General features: G+C 34.5%; 1 protein-coding gene across 5 annotated transcripts in view; it reads right to left on the reverse strand.

The window, feature by feature from the left end:
* Positions 1-24,298, reverse strand: part of LOC150099504 (long-chain-fatty-acid--CoA ligase 1-like) — a 360,710-nt gene that overhangs the window by 117,829 nt on the left and 218,583 nt on the right. For all 5 annotated transcript variants that reach the window (XM_090403665.1, XM_090403662.1, XM_090403664.1 and 2 more), the window contains 2 exons: positions 16,069-16,241; positions 4,886-4,918 (listed from right to left, as the gene is read on the reverse strand). In XM_090403665.1, the coding sequence (XP_090259791.1) occupies positions 4,886-4,918; positions 16,069-16,241 (206 nt within the window). The remainder of the gene's footprint in view (positions 1-4,885; positions 4,919-16,068; positions 16,242-24,298) is intronic.

A 24,298-nucleotide genomic window follows, 5' to 3' on the forward strand; every position in this document is an offset into this window, starting at 1 on the left:
TGGGGAATGCTTTGGTATAAATATAGAAGATAAATATCAGGAAGGTGGCAAAATGTTCTGGAAGCATGTGAAAAAAGCTTAAAAATAAAAGCATACTGGAAAAGGAATCAAAGATGATAATTGTGATATGAAAACTGAAGATATGGATATTCTAGATGGCTGGAGTAATTACTTTGAAACAAATGTAACGAGCAGTGACAATATTAGTAGAAATTATTCAAGAGGAATACAAAAAAGAATACATAATGCACTTTATGTAGAAAAAGCTATCAAAAGCCTGAAATATGGAAAGGCAATTGGATATCTGACTCAAAAATAATGAGATATGGATTTATAAAAGTTTTGCAGCAGTGGTTACACTGCATAATTGATGGCCTGTTCAGAAGGCCAAATTCCAGATCAGAGTAGGACTCAGTTCTTATCTATAAAAAATGGGAATAAAGCTGAATGTGAGAATTAGAGGAATTTCTCTACTAAGTGTTCTGGGTAAGATTTATACAATCATACTTAAGCTGAAAAGAATTGTGGAAGAGAAACTTGAAGATCAATTTGAGTTCAGGTCAAATACAGGTTGTCAAGATTAGATTTTCACTTTACGACAAACAGATGAGACATCATGAGAATATAGTAAGGACTTGTACCTAAGTTTTGTATATCCTGAAAGGCATATAACATATGGTGGGGAACAGTTTAATAAATTTATACAGAATAAGAGAATTAGCCAAACCACTAAACTAGGTATACCAGAGTGTTCAAACCAGTTTTAAGTTATGAATCTGAGAGTTGGTTTAAAAAATAAAGCACTTGATTTAGAAATAAAAGATAAGTTCTGAGAAAAATTAAGGAGCTAAACAGATGGCATCAATGGCAGAATCACTAAAAATTAAGACAGGAAGAAACATTACATTGTTGGCATTCAAGAATGTGTGAGCAGGGTTAATTTAAGATAATGACACTTATCTTAAATATATATCAAGAAATGTTTAAAAAATGTTTAAAATGACACTATCATTCCAAGCATAAATCTTGTGCTCAGTATAAATGAATGTTGAAAATAACCCTTTCAGTGATAGTGAATTCATTGTTAAAAGTGGCGAAAGAAATTTGTCCTAGGAAAATTGGTCTGATTTTGTATGATAACATTAAATCATTTCAGAATGCATTATTCAAATCCCAAATTGAAGATGGTTTAGATAATTTTCAATATTGTATTGTGCTACAAGAAAAGCATTTCTGAAGAACTGCTTCTCATTATTACAATTACTTTTTCTGATGAATTTGGAAGTTATATATATTCCCGATATAAGATCCCAAGAGAAAGACTTGTTTGAGAATTCATTTATTTCTATGACTGAAAACTACAATCTCAGCTTGCAACTTTAAATTATGATCTTCAAGACAAATCATGATTCAAAAATGCTGAAGTGAGCATTTAAAAGCAAAATTAAGTCGCATTTTTATAATTTAATGAACTCTAAAAAATAAATTAAAGAGATTTGTTGCACACAAGTGGTGTAAATTTGCATTTTTTATACATAGCTTTAAAATAAAAAATGGTAACAGGCAGGTGGAAAAAACCTCCTTTTACATGTAAATGGATATGGAAAATGTAACACTCACTGCAAATCACTTCGTGCAGCCTGCAAAACAAATCTAATTTTATATACGACTTCTGTATGGGGAAAAGATCGGATATCATTGAAAGATAACATTTGCTGATGATAAGGGGCACTTATACAGAGTCTCTGAAGACTGAGCTAAGAATAAATGATGAGTCAATTCAATATTACTAATGTAGGATTTTCAATTTATGAATGAGGACATTTAACTGAATATACCTGAAGTTTTTGGCATTGGTTTAGTTTTAGTTTAGCATTTTCAAGAAGACAGAAAAGATAGAATGGGGGAAGGGGTACTAATGATAGCAGACGAATTGCAGCCAAAAAGAATAGGAGATAGGCAGGAGGGTGGCTATTCATTTGAAGTAGTCTGGTGTGAGATCAAGGCCAATAAGACAATATATGGTTGGCTGCTGCTAATGGCTGGGGGGAGGGGGGGGGTCCAAGGATCATCTGGATGAATCAGCAAATTAATATTTAGTACAATGAGTGCAGGTCAAGTGAATATTATGGGGGAGGGATGATTTGGAGATATAACTATAGAGGTATAAATTGGAAGGAAGAGAGTTCACATGGCAGGAAGAAAATGCAATTTATATACCTACTGAGAGATAATTACTTGAGACAGCATGATGGAGAGAACTCGAGGTGCAAGAGTAATAGACCTGGTCATAAGATCAGAAGAGCTATATATAACTAAGATGCCACATTGACTGACTGGGAAAGGGCTATGCAACTTAGATTATAAAATATGAGGAATATTCTGTCAAAAGATATATATGAAACAATAAGGCAGGTAATTATGACAAGGTTAGAAGCTCAAAGCTATGCTATGGAATAAAACTCTGTAAGGGAAAGATGACAGTAGTGTATGAGAGATAGTTAAGTGGCATCTAGAAGAAGCTATATTAAATTGCATACCATTAAGCATGAGCTTCAGAAAAAGAAAATGTGGAGGGTATATAATGAGAAGATGACGAGCAAAATCACGAATAATGCAAGGGTAAGGCAAGGAAGGTGACCTGTATGGTAAGAAAGGCATAAATCAGATTACAAGAAGAAATCTTACCGAGCAGGCCAAATGAAATCCCAGAATCTCTCTCCCCACACACAATCATCCCTTGACTTATGTCTGGGTTCCGTTCCATCCGGCAGGACGGAAGTCGAGTCAGGCGTAAATCAATACATTAAATCAACAGAGTTATGAGGCTTAGGGACTTAACTGTAATAAGTATACTGTCATTTTAATTTTTAAACCTTATTATAATGTACTGTGTGTTACTGCCACTATAAAACAGGAGAATAACCACCCAAATCTTCCTCCACAATCTAACTTCATTACCTTCCCTGTCTGTCTGTGGCTCTTCTGGTGTAACCTTTATTTTTTTGATGAAAATGTCCAAAGTGCTTTGCTTATTCCTCTTCTCCTTTTCATCATAAATTTGTTCATGGCAAGCAAATGAATCATGTACTTTCATTTCTATTATTAAGTAGCGTTTAATATTGTGGTCCATGTCTTCAGCCGTTCTGAGAACATCACTAACTGCAAAGAGCATTTCTGCAAGACCTTTCACTGTAAATTGTTTAACTACCTCTTGCTGTTTCTCTTTTCTCCTTCCTTTTCTCCTCTTCTGCAACAGTTGTTCCTCCAGTTCAACCAATTCTTTGTTGGTCAACTCTTCAGGGGAACTTCCTATGTGTTGCATTATGTCATCATCATTCACTTCGAGATTCAGATTGTTTGCTAGGCCTACTATTACAAACTTCCAAAATCATGCACAAACCTTTTTAATGTCTTTTTCAACATGCCACTCATACATTTTATCCAATTTTTCCACAAACTCCTTAACAGCCTTCTCAGCACTTGCAGATTCCCATACATTTTCACATTATGCAGTGCAAAACTGCTGCTTGAATCTCATGAACCAACCGGAAGAAGCATTGAATTTGTAGTCTTAATCAGATCCTGCTTTCTCTTTCAACATATTGAAGGGACTTAGTGCCTTAGCAGTTATGGTCACAGTGCTAAGGGGTATGCGCTTTTGGTTCAGGTCCTCTATCTATGATGCAAGTAGCTTTTCCATATCACAGATAGGACCTTGTCATTGCTTCGTCACTATCATTGATTTAATAAAAGCAGATCCTTTTAGAGTGTATGATTTTATCCTTATTTTTCAAAGTGGTCATCACTGTAGAATGAGGCTATCCAAAGTCATGTGCGATCAACATTGACGGACTTACCAGCTTCATGATGCTTTATAACTTGCAACTTCATTTCAAGATCAATTGCTCGCCTCTTTTTCTGCGATTCTTCAGTAGGTTTTTTGATTGCGCGTGTAGGAGCCATGTTGCACAAAACATTGCGAAATATTTAATGATATATTAAATATTTATAATAATACACAAATAACCTATTTCTCAAACACAAAATCAACAGAGGATCTATTGAAGACACATGCTGACTGAGGTTGCTGCTGAAAGTGCTGTTGCCACTGTGCATGCTTTGCCTTATGCTCACTTGCATCTTGTTAGAAAGTATAGCTGAAAATGTTATTTATTCCCTAATGGGATCACGGACGTGTCTTCAAGAGGATGTAACATGAACGGACATAAGTCAAGGGATGACTGAGTGTGTGTATGTATATATATAAAATAGCTAGTATAAGTAAAGAGAAACCTCACTGTCCAGTGTAAGACCACTGCTCTACTTATTACATGAAGTGGCTTGAAAAGTTTATCATATTTGGTCTCTATAGCAAGATTTCTTGGATGATGTAAAAATGGTAAAAATGCAAAAAATAAGAAAATAAAATTCTTAGTCTGTCAATAGCACTATAATGTATGATAAACTTGCAACCTTCTGTGGGTGGGAATCACAAAAATAAAATTCCAGTTATTCTAATTTGCAGTTTATGACCATTATCACTTTGCAACTTGTTTTAACTTGCATGTTATTGGGAAGCAAATCTTTGATGTGTGTAAGCAGCAATTTTCTGAATGCGAGTTAATCTGGTTCAGCGTTTCTCCTCAGAGTACTGGAACTTCACAAACTATCACATGCATAATTAGTGGGTTATGCTTTGCATCCAAATATTAATATACAATAAGTAACACTCTGAATGGTAACTAATTATATGTTAATGTTGCAATCACTGATAAACAGAGAAAGTGTATATTATCAGTTTTTTTCCCCAATTTGCAGTTATTACTGCAGTAAGTCTTTATAAAAAAAAAAAAAAAAAGTGTAGAATAAAAATGAAACTTACTGTACTTTCTTGAGGATTTGATCTACCAAGTTCCTAGAGTTAAAAATGAAGAAAAAAGTCATTAGAAAATAATGTAGTGGCCTTATTTTGATCAATAACTTGATTTACTTAAAATTATACATTAAAATCACTTAATAGAAAAAAATGCACCTAAAAATTTTCTTAATAGAAATGTCAATTGTTAAAAGTAATAAATGTTCATCTTTATTTCATACTAGAGAAGTCGGACAGAAACATCTGCCCTTGATTGAAACACATTTTCAGGAGGAAAACATATGGAAGGATATTTATTATTAAGCTGAAATTTTAGTATAAAGTTTTTTCTCAGCTTCTGCATCCTGAAACTTTCATTCACTAATTATTTGATGCTGTAAGAGATTTCCCTTGATCAGCAATGCAGGATCAGGAGGGAAATGATAATGTCAAGAGATGCACTTTGTCTTTTGGAGAAGAACTATTTGAAAGTGAAACATGAGGAATTGGATGGATGAAAATTGCAGATAATGACTTTATAAAAAAAAAAATAAGCAGAGAACATTTCACATCATGTATAAAACGGAGAGAATTTCTCTTTACTGTCCTCAATTACCCAAAATTCTGTCATTGTTTAAAGTGTCATTTATGAGAGTTACATACATTTGATATTAGATGTATTACTACTTAAGCATATGCATTTTGCAAAATGCACCTAAGTTTTGTCATCTTTATGCAAATGATTCTTGCTTGTCAAAAATTTGTTTCAAATAGTTATAAAATTTGTTGAGCCATTCCAGTTTATGTAAACCTGACCATTTCTGAGAGATAAAGGGGAAATGCATTAAAATTATATTTGCAATAACTCCACATTATCTAGGTGGAATTAAATACAATTTAGGATATGCACAAAAATGCCAAATGATTTGAACTGGTATTAATAGTTCTGCACTGACTGAATGAAATTTAATGGTATTTGAAATTTCGAATCAATCTGAAGTACATAAATAAACCAAAAACAATAGCTTTTGACTTGAATTTTTACCAAACTACTGCTCATCACTCAAGTTTAAATTGTGTAAACTTGGCCAGATGTTTTTAGTTCTTTTGAAAACAGCAGAAATACTAGTAATCAAAAATGCATCTTTCTTCAAGCAACCTTGAACCAAGGAATAGTAAGTAGCTTAGTAATGAAAACTACTCCTCACTACCATATCACCACAATTGCACTGACATTAAAATGAATTAAATGGAATTAACACCTCTCAAAAAGATTTTCCTTGTTCCTTCTCCCCCACCATTATAATTTTATTTTTTACTGCCAACTGATTTGAAATAATTTTTTTTTTCCTGTTTGGACTATTTTAATAGCAAAAATTAGTTAATATGCTAAAAAAGAAAAAAATCAAGAAGGTTTTGAGTATAACTGTTATGAATACTTTATGTGAATGCAATTAAGTAATGCACTTTTTTGATTATAATCATTTCCTTATTTTATTATTTGGTTTTCTTTATTTTATTTTTTATCCAAAAACACTTAGAAATTATGTTAGTAAGATCTGTTCAGATGCTACATAAGTAGCATCTTTAGACCTCCATGGAGTTGCTCATTGCAGGAGATCCTTTACACTTTCTCTCTCTCATACACACCAGCAATGAAAACTTAGTAATCATACTGTGGGTTAATATCTTATCATACTGTGCCTTAAATACATTCATATTCTCTATAGTCACACTCAAGCAATGGATTCCAATCATTCACAACTCTCCATGCTAGAAATCTATATCTCATGCCTCTGCTAACATCCTCTTTATATCACTACCAGGGATGACCACTTGTTTTTCCCTATATCACCTATCATTTTATGAAAAACCTCTTCCACAATAATCTGATAAATACACCTTACCAACTATGTTGATAAATACACCTTATTGTATTTCTCAACAAAAGGTTGAGAAAATACAATACTGCAGATTGTATTCTCTTAACCTTTCTTCAGACTCAACATTCTTACAGAGATAAGAAAACACTAATTACCTCTGGAAATTTTCAACCAAATCTGTGCACAATAGTTCATATGTTGCATAATCAAGGTCTTATACAATAGAACCATAATCTCCTTACCTCTACAAGTCAATGTCCTTCACATTATTGCCAAAATCAATTGCACTATCCTCACAATTTTAGCAGTGTCCTTTGAATTTTGTCCTTATTCGTCATCAACCCTAGTTCTCATATTTCCTCCACCCTCTCCAACATATCCCTAGCAATTGTACACTCTGCATGCATCATTGTTTCCCAAATTTTAAAACCTTACATTTTGCAACACTGAACTATTAAACCCACTCCCAATCACTAAGTCTATTCAAGTCCACTTGTAAAGCCAAAAGATCTGCTCTACTCCTCATAATTGCCAACTTTATATCATCTAAAAACCACTGAATATTTCCATTTGAAACTTCCATTCAAGTTAAACAGAAATTACCATAAAAACAGACTCTTGAGGTACAACATCACCAGTGACTTTCCCCCTCTGGGATATTGCTTCCCCATACACAACTTGCTGCTAACAAGTAAACAGCTAATCTCTAATTCAATTATTATCCAACTCCATCCAGTCCAATTTAATTTAAATTATCAAAAGCAGTTGCAAAATTTAATTATACCCTCCACATGCACTTCCTTCTTCAGTGCACTGAACAAGGAAGATGCAGTACTCATATTTAAAATTCAAGGTAATAAGTTTTTGTGAACTGAGGAGTCTTATTTAACTATAATGAACTATGCATAAAATTACTGTTTCTACGATTTGAATATTATCAGAAACTGCAGATTTTTCTTTAAATTATGAAAAAAATAGTCCCGGCATTCTTTTATTTTGACAACTACAGATCTCTCAGTCCAGCTATAATTACTTGGTAGCCCACCCCCTTTTTGTGTCAGGTTAAGTAGTATTTAGCTTTGGGCAAATTTATACCTTATTTTCAATTTTGTTTAAATTTGTCAAATTTAACTATGTGTTATCTTATGAAAAAAAATTATATACCAAGAATTACTAATTTTACAAGCAAATAAAGTAACTATAATAATGCAGAACATTTCCAAAGAAGCAAATTATAAAAATGGAGAAAATGTATGTAACATAGGTAAAAATTTTAAGTATCATAGGCATCAGTACAAGATCACAGAATGGCAATTAAACAATAACAGAATTCTAAAAAGTGCTACCTGAGTAGCTAATGTAAGATAACAAAAAAATATAAGTCAATTTCCAAACTTATTAAAAAAATGTTTACTCATTTTTAACGAGCCTTGCCACCATAATTGCCAGTTTAGTTCTTACATCAGCTACTCAGGTGGCACTTTTTAGAATTCTGTTATTGTTTAATTGCCATTCTGTGATGTGATCTTGAAATGATGCCCATGATATTTAGAATTTTTACCTTTGTTAATAATTTTTTTTGTTTTGCATGAATTTTCCTGTTTTATAATTTTTTTAATTATGCCAATTCACAGTATTTCATTATTAAAACAAATCCAAAGAAGTGCACATTATCTTAAATTATGGTGAGTTACTTGAACTAAACTGGTACTTGAATTTATTCTTGTTTTCATCTATAACATGACAGACTGACTGAGAGATAAGGTCAAGTTCTTTACTCTATATTTACCTGTATACCTGAATAGGCCAGCATAGAGAAAACCACATTACTTTTAACAGTGCCCTTCATTAATCCCAGTCATTAGAACTAGTGAAACATGGAACCTTAGTTTGAAATCCAGAAGATGGATTCACCCCATTTACTCATTAACAAGCCTTTCTACCCGAATTACTAGTTTACTCATTTTATTCCCAATGACTGTTTCTGTGTTTTACTGTCTCCCCTCCTCTCCATTTTTAAAAAATTATCCACAAGAGGTAGCAAAATTTATATTATGCTGGTTCATTTCCCCTTGTACAGGTAAGAGTTAAGGCAGAAAGAGCCTGCCAATTATTGTAAAGGTGGAGGTGTAGTAAGGGAAAATACTTTAAGAGGGAGGCTGAAGAGATAATAGGAATAAATGAAAAGATGTAGGTTTGCAAGTTTCTGCAATGAGTTGTTTAAGTGTTTTGAAATGAATGTTTTTTTTTTTTTTTTTTTTATATGGAAGATGGAGTTGCTGCCAATGGGGGATGTGCATGTGTGTGTGTGGGGGAATAAGTGGCAAGTGGGATTATATATATTATCTACTGAATGAGGTGGAGGAGATTGGATTTGAGAGCATATATCTGGAGGACCAATGTTCAAGTTTCTGGGATTATTTTCCACATTGCTTAAGACTATAGTATATTCAGTATAATATATACCTACTAGTTTTATAGGCTCTATGGCTTGATTTCTGGGAAAGATAAAAATATGCCTAAAAAAATATTAAACAACATTACTTTCATTCCTTTAAAAAAAAACATTATCACCAAAGCACCTCATCTGTTAATAAGGAAGTCAGGAATTTACAAGATATATTGTATTTGTGAAATTCGTTACACTGGCCAGATGAGTCATTTAGCAGAAACCTGAATGGATGAATATATATATATATATATATATATATATGAAAAAAAAATACAAATGAACAGCCTATATTTCTACCAACTGTGGGAGGTTTGGGTCTACGACTTCCATGGTGACCCAGTCCATATTGGGAGAGTGGACCATCAAACATCCATGCCGATGCAGGATTGAAACCTGCAGCCTTTTGGCTGGAAAGCAGATATGCTAACCACTCATCCAACCAAGCCGGTGAGAACCCCAGAAACTTGAACGTTGGTGTGTGTGTGTGTGTGTGTGTGTGTGTGTGTGTTAAAGATACCAAGCAATTTTATAAAATTGGTTTTAATCCTTTTTCCCAAGTAAGCAAACAGACAGGTAAGTCAAGTTTGCACCTGAAGTATTTTCAGGTCTGAGGACTCATGGTAAAGGTGGAGTAAGCTCTGATCAATTTTCCTTAGTATCCCCCCTAATGCAAAGCACATCTCCTTGCAGAGATGTACGATGCTATACATTAAGGGAAGGGCCACTACCCAGACCGATTTCAACCTTTGAGGTTTCGCCAGTGGGAGCCAGACAATGAAATGCCAAATTTGAAGTAATGCAGAACTTGTAAATTTTACCTATACAGGGTAGAACAGAGAAAGGTGGAAAGAACTGGGGGAGGCCTTCGTCCAGCAGTGGACAGAAAATGGCCGAAAAGAAGATGTATATGAATCTGGTTTAGCTTTCTACACAACCAGGAAGAAACATAACATTTGGTAATAATATACAACATTTGAATCTGGAAATTCAAATGAAGTATCAGAAATGATTCGTTCACTCATGCAATGCAATAAGAATTAAGATTTAATACTCAACATCTGGTGGTCTGTTCTTATAAAAGAGCACCTTAGCAAATAGATGAGAAACAAATGTCAGAAAGATCAATAATGATGTGTGCATTTGACTTCCTAACACCCTAAATTTGTTTGAAATTGATATGAACTTCGTAACATCTGCGATACATCAGAATCAATTTTGGTGCAATAAACAAAATATATTTCACAGACTTCATTTGACTTCATGCACCAAAATTGATTCTGATGTATTGCAGATGTTACGAAGTTCATGTCAATTTCAAACAAATTTAGGGTATTAGGCAATGAATATATATGCATATTAACTCTATTCACTAGTTAGTTTGTGTTGCAATTTATTATCGTCTCTAATATGTCTGCAAATATTTACAATATGTTAGCCGAAAGTGATATTGAAAGTGGGGAGGACAGTTTGGATAAAAACAGCGAGAAAAATTTATATCATCAAAGCGTTGGCATTTTTGACTTGTCAAGTGACAATAGCGACATTAGCAGTGGAAGTTCGGTTCGAGGCAATGTTCGTAAACGTTTGAGACCAATATAGTCTAGTAGCGATGATTCCAATGTAACAGAAAATGAATGGAATTAGCAAGAAAAGGAAAATATTCCTATTATAAAACCATTTACGGAAATTCCCATCGTCAATGCAATTGCTTTGCTAAGATTTGGTGCAAATCCAACACCTCTTTCTGTTTTGAAACAAATAATTTGTGATAATTTCTTTGACATGATAGTTACAGAAACTAATAGATATGCGGCTCTAGCAATAAACAAGGAAATTACTAAAGACTGAAGAATGGTATCCAATTACAAGTGATGAATTGCAGGCATATTTTGCATTATGTATAATTATGTCACAGGTAAAGAAATCTAATATAGACATGCATTGGTCAAAGAGGGCTGTGGTCGAGACACCCATATATTCAAAAATTATGCCTCGTAAACGCTTCTTGGCTATATCTCATTTTCTCCATTTTGTGGATAACGAAACAATAAAGAAAGACGACAAAATATGTAAAGTGCAAAATACAGTAGACTACCTAAATAATAAGTTTCAGCAATTATATACACCAGATAAAAATGTAGTAATTGACGAATCCCTTATGAAATATAGAGGTCGACTAAATTATGTACAGTTCATTGCTAGCAAACAAGCATGATTTGGGATAAAATTTTACAAGCTATGTAAATCAGACTCTGAATATTGTTCAAAGTTCAAAATTTATACAGGAAAGAATAAACATGATGTATCGCAGATGTTACGAAGTTCATATCAATTTCAAACAAATTTAGGGTGTTAGGAAGTCAACATACACCTGCATCTAAAATGTTGTCATGGAGTTGGCTGAACCTATTTTAGGAAAAGGATATACGTTATTCTTAGATAATTGGTATTCGTCACCAGAATTATTTTATTTCTTGAGAAAAAATAGTACAAATGTTGTGGGGACAGTTAGAAAGAATCGCAAGAATATGCCTAAGAAATTGACGACATATAAAATAAAAAAATGGCGAATCAAAAACTTTATCTTGTCGAGGAATTTTGTCATTACGTTGCCGTGATAAGAAGGATGTTTACATGATAAGCACAAAGCATTCAAAGGAAGAAATGATAGATACGGGAAAAGTAAGAGGGGCAATGAAGAAAAAGTAATAAAACCTAAATGTGTTCTTGAATACAATTAAGGAATGGGCGGTGTCGGTAGGCAAGACCAACTACTTGCTTGTTTTCCAATTATGTGAAAATGCATCAAAGGTTACAAGAAAATATTTTTCTATTTGATGGATATCGCTATTTACAATGCTTATGTTTTATATTCCAAACTACCCAATACATCAAAACTAACAATAGTCAATTTCCGTTCGAACGTAGCAGAAGTTATGTTGTCAAATATATCTTTACCTAATTATAGTACCTGTGGACAATCATTATTCTTGATGTTGAAAATTTATTTATTTATTTATTATAATCATTATTCTTGTTGAGAGGCTTATACGCTGGTTATACATGATAACTAATAATTAAGGAATTGACAGCATACACTAGAAATATAAATTAAATAAACTTTAATATATACTTTCCGATATTTTGGCAAACATCATGTTGCCATCTTCTTGGGAACTTATTACAAAGACAAGTGCACACAAGTACTACATAACAGTAAATGAGAACCGAAGCTAGGAAGCTAACGTTTTCCTAAAGTCCTGATGGTGCCCCCTGGCAGGCTATATTGGTAGTTCTTGGCCTTTGGGCTGAAGTTCTTCTGATAAATGTTTCCCAAATTTGGGGCAGTCTCATGCATCCAAATTTGTTGAGGTTTGGCATGTTCCTAAGGGCTGAGGCTGATTCCAAGAATAGTCTTTCATATTTGAACTTGCTGCAGTGTATTACTGTGGCTTTCTTCCATCTTATTCTATGGCGAGTATCCAGAGCGTGGTCTGCAAGCCCAGAGTGGCTGTACTTGTGAAATCTGATGTAATCCTTGTGTTCTGAGATTCTGATATTTGCTATCCTGCCTGTTTGGCCAAAGTAGGACAGAAATATGAAAGACTATTCATGGAATCAGCCTCAGCCCTTAGGAACATGCCAAACCTCAACAAATTTGGATGCATGAGACTGCCCCAAATTTGGGAAACATTTATCAGAAGAACTTCAGCCCAAAGGCCAAGAACTACCAATATAGCCTGCCAGGGGGCACCATCAAGGACTTTAGGAAAACGTTAGCTTCCTAGCTTCGGTTCTCATTTACTGTTATGTAGTACTTGTGTGCACTTGTCTTTGTAATAAGTTCCCAAGAAGATGGCAACATGATGTTTGCTGAAATATCGGAAAGTATATATTAAAGTTTATTTAATTTATATTTCTAGTGTACGCTGTCAATTCCTTAATTATTAGTTAGTACCTGTGGACATCCATCTCAAAAGGACTGCCCAATTAGACTGCAGGCCAAAAATTGGGCACATTTCCCTGAACATATACCCCCCCCACTGATAAAAAGCAACAGCCAGCAAAGAGATGCCATGTATGTGCCAAGCATAATGTAAGAAGTGAGACTACATGGCAATGTAAAAAATGTTTGATACTGTTACATTTACCTAAGTGCTTCGAAAAGTATCATACCTTGCAAAATTATTAATATTCTTTATAATAAGGTAACAATTAATGAAATAAATCACATGAATTAAATAAATAGTAGTTTTATCTGTTCCAACTTTAAAAATAATTTATATGTCAAAGGGTTAATGCCTTTCATATTAGAGTCGGGATGAGCAGGTAACCTGCTCCTGATAATCCACTTCACTCTCCAAATACTCTGGATCTCTTTTTGATCAGTTCTCCTTCCAAATACACTGTAGAGGTCACCTCTCCTCTTGGCATATGACCACAATCTTGCACAAGTCTCCTCTCTCATCAAATGCCTCTTCCTGAACTACTCCCAACCTTGTGTCTTCTGGCACTATAAAGGAGCCAACTGGGATGACCTCCAGAATTTCTACTCCTTTCCTTGTCTAACTATTGTTTTCACTCATCTGCCTAACACCTGCTGTGAATGAGTTACAGAAATTATTCTCACTGGCATGAAGATCTTCATCCCCAATTCAAGGCATAAACCTCATCTGCTTTCTAAGCCCTGATTCAACTAAAGGTGTATCAAAGCAGTTGAAGAAAAAAAAATTAAGCTTACTGTGAGTGGCTCACTTCAAGAACTCCAGCTTTATATCCTGCCCATATTAATGCATGTAATATATTCAAATCAGTCATCAACAGATACAAATCTGATTTCATAAAGGCCAACAGCAAAACAAAACTTGTCTCACATCCAAATGGATGCCATGCCTTCTGGTCCCTCACAAAATTGCCATCCTTTGGTCTCCCTGTCACCTTCTGTAATTGTGTAGCCAGCTATCTCTCTAGTCTACCAGTCTTGGTAAATGGCTTCCTCTCTTTGAGCTTCATCATGAATGCTGGAGTGCCTCAAGGATGTCCTATCATCTATTTTTGTTCATAAATGACCTACTCACAATCACCACTAATCCTATCCATAGCTTTGCTGATGATAGTACTCTCCACTCATTCAACAAACCATACAGTACTCTGACATCCCAGGCTACAAGATTATCAACAACCAGTGACTTAAATATTGATCTTTATACTATCCTTCAATGAGATGAGGGCAACCTCGTTATGTTCAATGCCACCAAAATACAGTCTTCTGTTTCTCTTGCAAAAGAGATCTCACCTTTACCCTTGGACACACAAATTACCAAACAAGATCGGATCTCTCTGCCTGGACTAACATTTACCTCCAATCTCTCCTGGCATAAACACATATCAATAGCCTTCTTAACATCCAAGAAACTAAGCACTCTCTTTTGTTCAAAAGGCTATTTTACCCCCAACCAACTCTTAACTATATACAAATCCCAAATCTGCCCATGCTTAGAATACTGCTCACATGTTTGGGATGGTGCATCTAAAACTTCCCTTAAAATCCTTAATGCTGTCATTAGGCCCACTGATGATCCCTCTCTCACAAATTCACTTCAAACTATCTCACTGATGCAGTGTTTCACTACTGTGTCTACAAGATACAGACGTTTGTTCTATAGGTACTTCTATGGTCACTGCTCCAATGAATTAGCAACTATCATTCTTCACTTTCAGTTGCACCTGTTAATACAAGAGCAGCTGCAGAATCCAGAATCCCTTTACTGTGCAAACAAGCCAAACCTGCTTCTCTTCCTCTTTTATTCTGTCAACATCTGTCCTCGGGAACAGCCTTCCTCATGAAGTATTCCCAAACAATTCCAACTTGCATTTCATCAAAAAAAAAAAAAACATCAATAAACTTCTCGGTCGTCATATGCACCCACACAGCACTAATGTGCTTGTAGGTCTCTTGAATGTATGGAATCAATATTAAAAAGGTGTCTAGATATTTTTGCTCAAATAATGTATTACAAGTCTGAGAAAAGAACTCTTTGAACCTTAATATAGCTACATTAATTTATTATTATTCCGAGAATCATTTAAAGATCATCTTCCAGCCAACAAGTCCGATCCTAAAGGATGCCATAAAAGTCTTTTTTTTTTTTGTCCATCAAAATTCAAGTTATTTCTTCAATTATTTAACTGTGCCTATGGATCATGTGACAAGTGTTTTTGTGTTCTGCCAAGGAATCCAGAGAAATATCAGGAGCTAAATAAATTATATTTATTTTGTTCTTGGGTGGTGTTATTATAAAAAAGAAGTTAATTTAGTGACAAGAAACTGCCAAAAATCTGATATTCATCTTTTAGCCAATATCAAACAACAAAACTAGTCACCCTTAAATGCACCTTGAAATTAAGACAGGTTTGAATACTTCATTTTTTTTTCTCATTGTGGGTCTTCATATCACAATGCAACATTGGCATAAATTTAACACTTTTATCTGCTGTACATTCATTAGACCATCAAAGCAATATGTATATCTAAATAAACATGCTGTCTATCAGTGGTATATTTCTGGTCAGTGTTGGAATAAGGACATCAATTTTAAAAAGGAGATTCTGTCAACTCTATTAGAAATTAGGTATTCCCTTGAAAAAAGGACTATAAAAAGTGTGATGAGGCATGAAATAGACCTATAATTCCCTGATAATTTGCATTCCTTTCTAAAAGATTACACAGACAAGACCTTACATCATTACCACTTAAATAAGCCTTTCGAATACTTAGACAAGTGTGCCAATAATATAAAAATTTATTGTTTCACAATAAAAACTTATATACAATAGTAATAATAGTAATAACTCAAAACACTGCAATAACATACTTCAATTTCTGCAAAAGATGAAAGTTGAATATTACACATTTTGGCTTGTTTTATAGTAGCTTCTGTAACATCTGAAACTACTATAATATGCTTTAATGATGGTGTTTGAAATGCTTCTGCTAGTAATGCTTTAACTTTCTCTTCTTTATCACATATTACTGTGGTGATCTCAGCTGAAAAGAAAAATAAAGTCACTTTATCTAAAATTACAAAATATAAAATTGCAAGAAAATACTGGTAAAGGAATTTGAATAATCACATACAACTAATATTTTAAATGCAGATACAGAACAAAAGAAATGTGAGATAAGAGCATGATAATTTCCCTAAAAGGTGAGTTGTTTATAAGGTAAAACATTCATAAAATTCAAAACATTGAATTTGGAGTGGAAATTTGAGACAAAACCTATTTAGGTTTTGGTTTTTATTGATGAATGAACTGGCAAGAGTAATAGTATTGCTATATTAGTATTAGATATTTTTATATGTATTAGTACATCAAAATATATGCATGATAAGCTGCATTTTAAAAATATGTAAAGAATATATCAGTTAATGAAAAGCAAAAAACTCTGCCATGGGATCCTTAGGGGTCTCATGCCAGTCCCAAGCCTGGATAAAGGAGGAGGGTAGGTCAGATGAGTGTCGATGATCTGCCCATAAAGAAAAAACACTATTGTTATCTGATGCCCATACAATCAACAGTTAAAACATGCCGGCTCGGACGTTGCTTGGATGAATAAGGTCTGCAATACCAATCAAGCGATCAGGGTTAGATCGAAAAGTGGGATACCGAAAGGAAATAAATTGAAACCAACAGAACCATTATCAATAGGAACTTGGAATGTACGGACACTTTGGATGTCAGGAAAACTAGAATTACTTCTTAAGGAAATGAAGAAATATTGGTATGATATACTAGGACTGGCAGAGATGCGATGGATATCATCAGGAGAGAAAAATGGATGCGAAGTCATATGGTCAGAGTAATGACACCAAGCACGAAACAGGAGTTGGTTTCCTTCTTAACAAAAAAAAGCTAGAAAGACACTGTTAAGCTACAAACCAGTCAATGAATGAATCATAGTAGCAAGATTTCAAGGAATCCATTTAATATATCAACAGTCCAGATATAGGCACCCACATCTGACAGCACAGATGAGGATAGACTAATTTCACAAGGATCTAACAGAGACAATAGAAACGATACCAAAGCAAGATGTACTAATTATTGAAGAAGATTGGAAAGCCAAAGTTGGAATAGAAAATTATGGTTGGGAAAGCATCGTGGGAAAATATGGTTTTGGAGAAAGAAATGAAAGAGGTGAAAAAATGTTAGAATTTGTTGTAGACCACGAGATGATCTATAACAAGATTCCAGCAAAAGGAGTGTAGAAAATGGACATGGCAATCAAATGATGGGAAAAACCAAGAACATGATTGATATGATTAAAAGGTAACATCAGTACAGCAAAGTTGAACTTTTCAAGGAGCAGATATAAAATCGGATCACAGTTTAGTGACTGCAAACATCAAATTGAATTAAAAAAAGAAAATATGAACCCAATCATCAGAAATGAAGAGATACAGCAAAAATAAGTGAAGCAGAAATAGGAAGAAGATACAGAACAGTGTTAGAAGAGAAACTTAAGTGTAGAAAAAGAAAAAAAATTCAAATCCAAGAGTGAAAGGAGTAATGAAAAGGGATAGAAGACACAGTTGAAGAAACAGTACCAGAAGAAGAGAAGATCAAGAAGTGGATTAGACAAGAAACACTAAAGTTAATACAATAGAAGGGAAAATGTTGAAGAACAGATACAGCAGAACAAATAGAGGAGCAATATAGAAGAAAGTGTAATGAGGTGAAGAAAGCGGTCAGAATGGATAAGATTAAATGGTTAGAAGCCCAATGCAATAATGCAGAACAGCACTATGGAGAGCATGGAAATAGGGAGGGGTACAAAATGATCAGAACCATCAATAAAAGGTGGCAACCAAAACAGATCACAATTAAAGATGAAAAAGGCAAAGTATTGATGAATAAAGATAAAATTGTACAGCAGTGGACAAGATACTGTAGTGAGTAATATGAAGAAAAACTAGATTTAGATGGAGTTGGGACACTGATTGAAGAATTGAAGCAGATATCACCACCAGGTGACATGGACATTTTAAGAGAGGTAGAAAAAGCAATAGGACGGTTAAAACACAAGTCCTAGTAATAAGTAACGATAACATCACTGGAGAAATGAAATATGATAGTATTGTTATAGAAATGCACCAACTATGTAATATGGTATGGAAGGAAAGGGAAATGCCAGAGGAATGGGTGAAATCAATATTAGTGACATTATATAAGAAAGGAAATAAGCTAAAATGTAAAAATTATAGGACTGCTTTCACAAGTCACCTTGGTAAGGTGGTAATGATGATACAACTGACAGAAAGATTGAGAACACAATTGGAAGCATACCTTGCAGGTGAGCAAGCAGGATTTAGGAAAGAGAAGTACAATTCAACAGATTTTGATAATGCAGTTAATAACAGAGAAAGCTAGGAGAAAAAAATCAAAAAACATATATACTTGCTTTTTGATTTTCAGAAGGCATTTGACAGTATCGACCAGAAAGTGACATTAGTAGTGCTAGAATGCTATGAAATTGACAGAAAACTAATAGTTGTATTAAAAGATGTTTATAAGAATGCAGGTGCAGCAGTTAGAATATGTGATGATTTGTGGAAATGGTTTAGAACAAGCAGAGGTACTAAATAGGGGACCCAATATCACCAAGCATTTTCATCGCATATTTAAAAAGAGTGATGGATAAAATGAAGGAAGATGCAAAAGGAATATCAGTACATGAGATGAGAATTAAGAATCTGAGATTTGCAGATTGGAGAAGATGAAAAAGAACTACAAAAAACATTGAAACTGTTAAATGAAGAAGGGAAGAGATTTGGACTTGTTATGAACTTGAAAAAAAACAAAGAAACAAAAAATAAAAATGGATGGAACTGATATAGAAAATTTAGAACAATATACGTATTTGGGAAGTCAAATGACGATTTGAACTGTAAAAAAGAAATAAAGAGCAGGATTGCAAAAGGAAGAACAAATCTGAAGGCCAGATAACATCTGGAAAAGTAAAGCAATCAGCCTGCAAACAAAACTAAGAGTACTAGAAACATGCATCTTTAGCAGTGTACTGTATGGATCTGAAACGTAGGTAATAAGGAATCAATAAAAATAATTTTGGTATTTGAAAAAAAACTTGTTATAGGAAGATTCTAAGAATAGAATGAGTACAGAAAATCACTAATTAAGAGCTCTATTGGAAGGTATAACCAAAGGAGAATCTAATGCAGAAGATTATACAATGGAAACTACAATTATTTAGACACATCTACAGAATGAGTAAAGAACAAAAATTCCTGTTTGGCATTATGGATGGTGTAAACAAAAGAGGGAGACCATATAGAGGAAAGGATAGACGACAAAGGACTGGTGTTGAATGGGTTTACAGAAACTATGACTGTGCACTGGACAAAAAAATGGCAGAGATAGTGGAGGAATCGGACACCAACTGGCAGTGAGCCCATGGTTCGTGATGATAAAAAAAAAAAACACTTCTTTTGGAGAAAGGGGAGAATCAATTAGAGAGGGATCCTACAAATTGACAATTAAAATTAATAAAAGAAATAGTAAATATCCATCCTAATTTTATGCCAGATTGAAATTTCTTAAAATGTTTAGTTTTCTAAATGATCTTGAGTTCACATAATTACAAAACCTTCGGTAGGTTATGCTGCCCTGATTATTTAAAAAATAATCAGGGCAGCATAAATTTACCCTCAAGGGGTGTACAGGATATGATAGTAATACATGCCAACTTTTTACCATATCAATCCACCTATATCTTGGTCTTCCTCTGGGTCTTTTTCCTGCAAAGCTGGCAGAGAACACTTGTTTGGCTAATCTTTCCTCGTCCATTCTGTTTAAGTGACCATACCACCTGAGATTAGCTCTGCTAACGTATTCCTGGATGCTAACAATGTCAAGTTCCTTCCTAATATCCTTGTTTTTAATATGATATTGCCATTGATGCCATCTGTTCACGCCCCTAATCTTTCTCAGGACTCTCATATCTGCGGTCTCTAGTCTTTGGTCAAGTGTTTTACTTCTGATCCAGCTCTCAGATCCATAAGTTAAGACTGGTTTGAACACTGTCTTGTATACAGCTAATTTAAAGTTTTGACTAATTTCTCTCTTATTCCATATAAATTTATCCAGTTGACTTCCTACCATACCAGCTTTGTTGATTCTGTTGTCTATTTCCATATTTAATTTACCATCTTCACTAAAAATCGTATTAGTGAAGATGGTAAAAAAAAACATTTCAGCCTAAGTAGCTGAAATGTTTTACTTGTTTTATAGGGGTGCTTAAGGGTCATAACTGAGAGGAGACCTCCACATAGCATTTAAAGGAATGCGGAGAACCGACCAGGGCTTTGACCTAATGTCCAATCCTCACCTTCTCGTGGTGCACCCTATTGGGTATCTACTTGGATACTGAACGGACGAGGATGGGCTGGCAATTTGGGATTTAGCCGAAAAAAATTGTATTCTTATTGGTTAAACCAAAATAAAAAATGATGGTACGACATGACAAAATTTCATGCCGGCTGGGGCGTCGCCTGGTTAAACAAGGCCCCCGTTGTTTTCGCCAGGGAACCAGGGCGAACAGCGAAAAGTCAGCTACTGGAACAAATCTGAAAATAAAGCTCAACATCACCAGAGTTAAATATCGGTACTATCAACACAAGAAGCCTGAATGGCAAAGAAATGGAGCTAGTGAGGAATTAGATAAGTACCAGATAGACATAATAGGGGTGACTGAAACAAAAAAAGACAAAAACTGGCGAGATCTTTCTGAGCAATAAATACAAAATGTTATATTCAGGCAATGACAATCAAGGAAAAGAAGGAGTAGCCATAGTATTCAACACAAAATACGAGGCTAATCTTCTTGAATGGCTGTCAGTCTCAAGTAGAGTAATGTGGGCAAATATGAGAATGGCAAACTGGACAATGAGACTTATTTGTGCCTATGGTCCCACAGAAGGTTCTACTAAGGTAGAAGTGGAGGAATTTTTTGATGCTTTAGAAAAATCAACTGACACAATGAAAAATTGGTCCTTGTTGGGGATCTAAATAGCAGAGTAAGAAATGATTGTGAGACATACAAAAATATTTTGGGAAAATTTGGAGAAAAGAGCAAAGCTAATAACAATGGCAAATATCTGTTGGATTTCTGCTCGGGACATGGACTGGTTATTACTAACACCATGTTCCAACATAAAAATGTGCACAAATTCACATGGAGAGAAGAGGCAAGGAATAAGAAACGTCTCATTGACTGTTATTGTTGATAGTGATGTTTTCTCCCTGATGCAGGACACCAGAGTGTATAGAGAATTTGAAATTGGAAGTGATCACTATTTAGTCTTGAGCAGGATAAAATTGAATTTCACATTGAAAAGAATAACATGTAAGAAAGTTTTAAAGCGAATAAAAGTTGAGCAGCTCTCAGATGTGAACTGTAGACTAAAATACACAAAGATTATTGAAAAGAAAATGAAAGAGTTTGAGAACAGGAATCAAACCTTGGAGATTCAGTGGCAAATTCTGAAGAAAACATTGATTGATTCTGCCAGAGAGGCATGTGGTGAGGTTGTGTGCAAGGATAGAAAAATCAGAACACCATGGTGGACACAGGAAGTTAAAGAGGCAGTGAAGGAAAAGAAGAAAGCATATCAAAAGTTCCTGGCAAATAGGTCAGCTTTTACTCTTAGAGAATATAGAGACAAATACAAGAACGCTAAACAGTGTGTAAAACTAGCTAAACAAAAGTCATGGGAGGACTTTGGCAAGAATATAGAAAATAAATATCAAGAAGGTGGCAAAATATTCTAGAGGTTGTTGAAGAAGCTTAAGAATGGAGGAAAGAGTGCTGTAAAAGGAATTAGAGATGATAAAGGTGACATGAAAAACGGGAGAAAAAGATATCCTTGAAGTATGGAGTAATTACTTTGAAAAACTGCTAAATGAAACAAGCAGTGATGACAGCATAGTGGTAAAAAAACACTGACCAGGCATGCAGTCAGGAATACATATCCATACTAGAAGTAGAAAAAGCCATCAAAGGCTTGAAATGTGGAAAGGCAGCAGGAGTAGATGATATTCGACCAGAAATGCTGAAGTATGGTGGTATAAGAGTCTTACGGTGGCTGCACTGCATAGTTCAGAAAGCCTGGACAGAGGGACGAATTCCCGATGTTTGGAGTAGAGCTCTCATAGTACCTATATATAAAAAGGGAAATAAAACTGCATGTGAGAATTACAGAGGTATTTCCCTACTGAGTGTTCCTGACAAGATCTATGCAAGTCTACTTGAGAAACAGTTGAGAAGAATTGTGGAAGAAAAGCTTGAAGAACAAGCTGGATTCAGGCCAAATAGAGGCTGTCAGGATCAGATCTTCACTTTACGACAAATAGTCGAGAAAGCATGGGAATATAACAAACATCTGTATTTAAGTTTTGTCGATCTGGAAAAGGCATATGACAAGGTGCCAAGAGAGAAGCTATTCAATACGCTGCAGTTATATGGTGTCAATGAGGCATTATATCAAGCAATACTTAGTCTTTATTTGAGTTGTAAGTCAGCAGTTAGAATTGAAGTACAGGAAGATAGTGTAATGTTAAATCTGGTGTGAGACAAGGATGTACATTATCCCCTCTGTTATTCATTATCTACATGGATCACATTATGAAGGAAAGTGGTATTAAACATGATATCAAAATTGGAGATGTTAATGTCAGCTCTTTGCTTTATGCAGATGATGTTATACTTCTAAATAAATCTGCTAGAAGTCTGCAAGATTCTCTGACTAAATTGAATAGCTGTTGTAATAGATATGGTTATGAAGGTCAGCAATAAAAAGACAAAGACAATGAAAATAGGCAGAATCATTGAAAATGTCAACTGTGTTGTGAATGGAGAACCTGTGGAACAAGTAAAACATTTCAGCTATTTAGGCACGATTTTTACTGAAGATGGTAAATTAAACATAGAAATAGGCAACAGAATCAGCAAAGCTGGTATGGTGGGAAGTCAATTGAATAAATTCATATGGAATAAGAGAGAAATTAGTCGGAACAGTAAATTAGCTGTATACAAGACAGTGTTCAAACCAGTCTTAACTTATGGATCTGAGAGCTGGGTCAGAAGTAAAACACTTGACCAAAGACTAGAGACCACAGATATGAGAGTCCCGAGAAAGATTATAGGCGTGAACAGATGGCATCAATGGCAATATCATATTAAAAATGAGGATATTAGAAAAGAACTTGACATTGTCAGCATCCAGGAATGCGTTAGCAGAGCTAATCTCAGGTGGTATGGTCACTTAAATAGAATGGGAGAGGAAAGATTAGCAAAACAAGTGTTCTCTTCCAGGTTGGCAGCAAAACAACCCAGAGGAAGACCAAGATATAGGTGGATTGATACGGTACAAAGTGCTTTAGACGATAGAAATATAAGATCTGATAATGTTGGAGTCTTGACAAGTAACAGACTGATTTGGAGGAAAATTGTAGATAGGAAATTAATAATGATGTAATTTTTTTCATGTAGTACTATCATATCCTGTACACCCCTTGAGGGTACATGGCAGGAATTTGATGATGTAGCTGAAATGTTTTACAGGTTCTCCATTCACAATGCAGCTGATATTTTCAATGCTTCTGCCCATTTTCATTATCTTTATCTTGTTATTGCTGACCTTCATACCATATCTATCACAATAGTTATTCAATTTAGTCAGGGAATGTTGCAGACTTGTAGTGGATTTATTTAGAAGTATAACATCATCTGCATAAAGCAAGGAGCTGACATTAACATCTCCAATTTTGATATCAGGTTTAACATCACTTTCCTTCATAATGTAATCCATATAAATAATGAATAACAGAGGTGATAGTGTACATCCTTGTCTGACACCAGATTTAACATTAAACCATCTCCCTGTACTTCTTTCAATTCTAACTGCTGACTTACAACTCAAAGACTAAGTATTGCTTGATATAATGTCCCATTGACACCATATAACTGCAGTGTATTGAATAGCTTCTCTCTTGTCACCTTATCATATGCCTTTTCCAAATCGACAA

Source organism: Typopeltis vanoorti, chromosome 14 (assembly GCF_054136105.1).
Source record: "Typopeltis vanoorti isolate ZY-2024b chromosome 14, IOZ_Tvanoo_1.0, whole genome shotgun sequence".
Taxonomy (NCBI): Eukaryota; Metazoa; Arthropoda; class Arachnida; order Uropygi; family Thelyphonidae; genus Typopeltis; species Typopeltis vanoorti.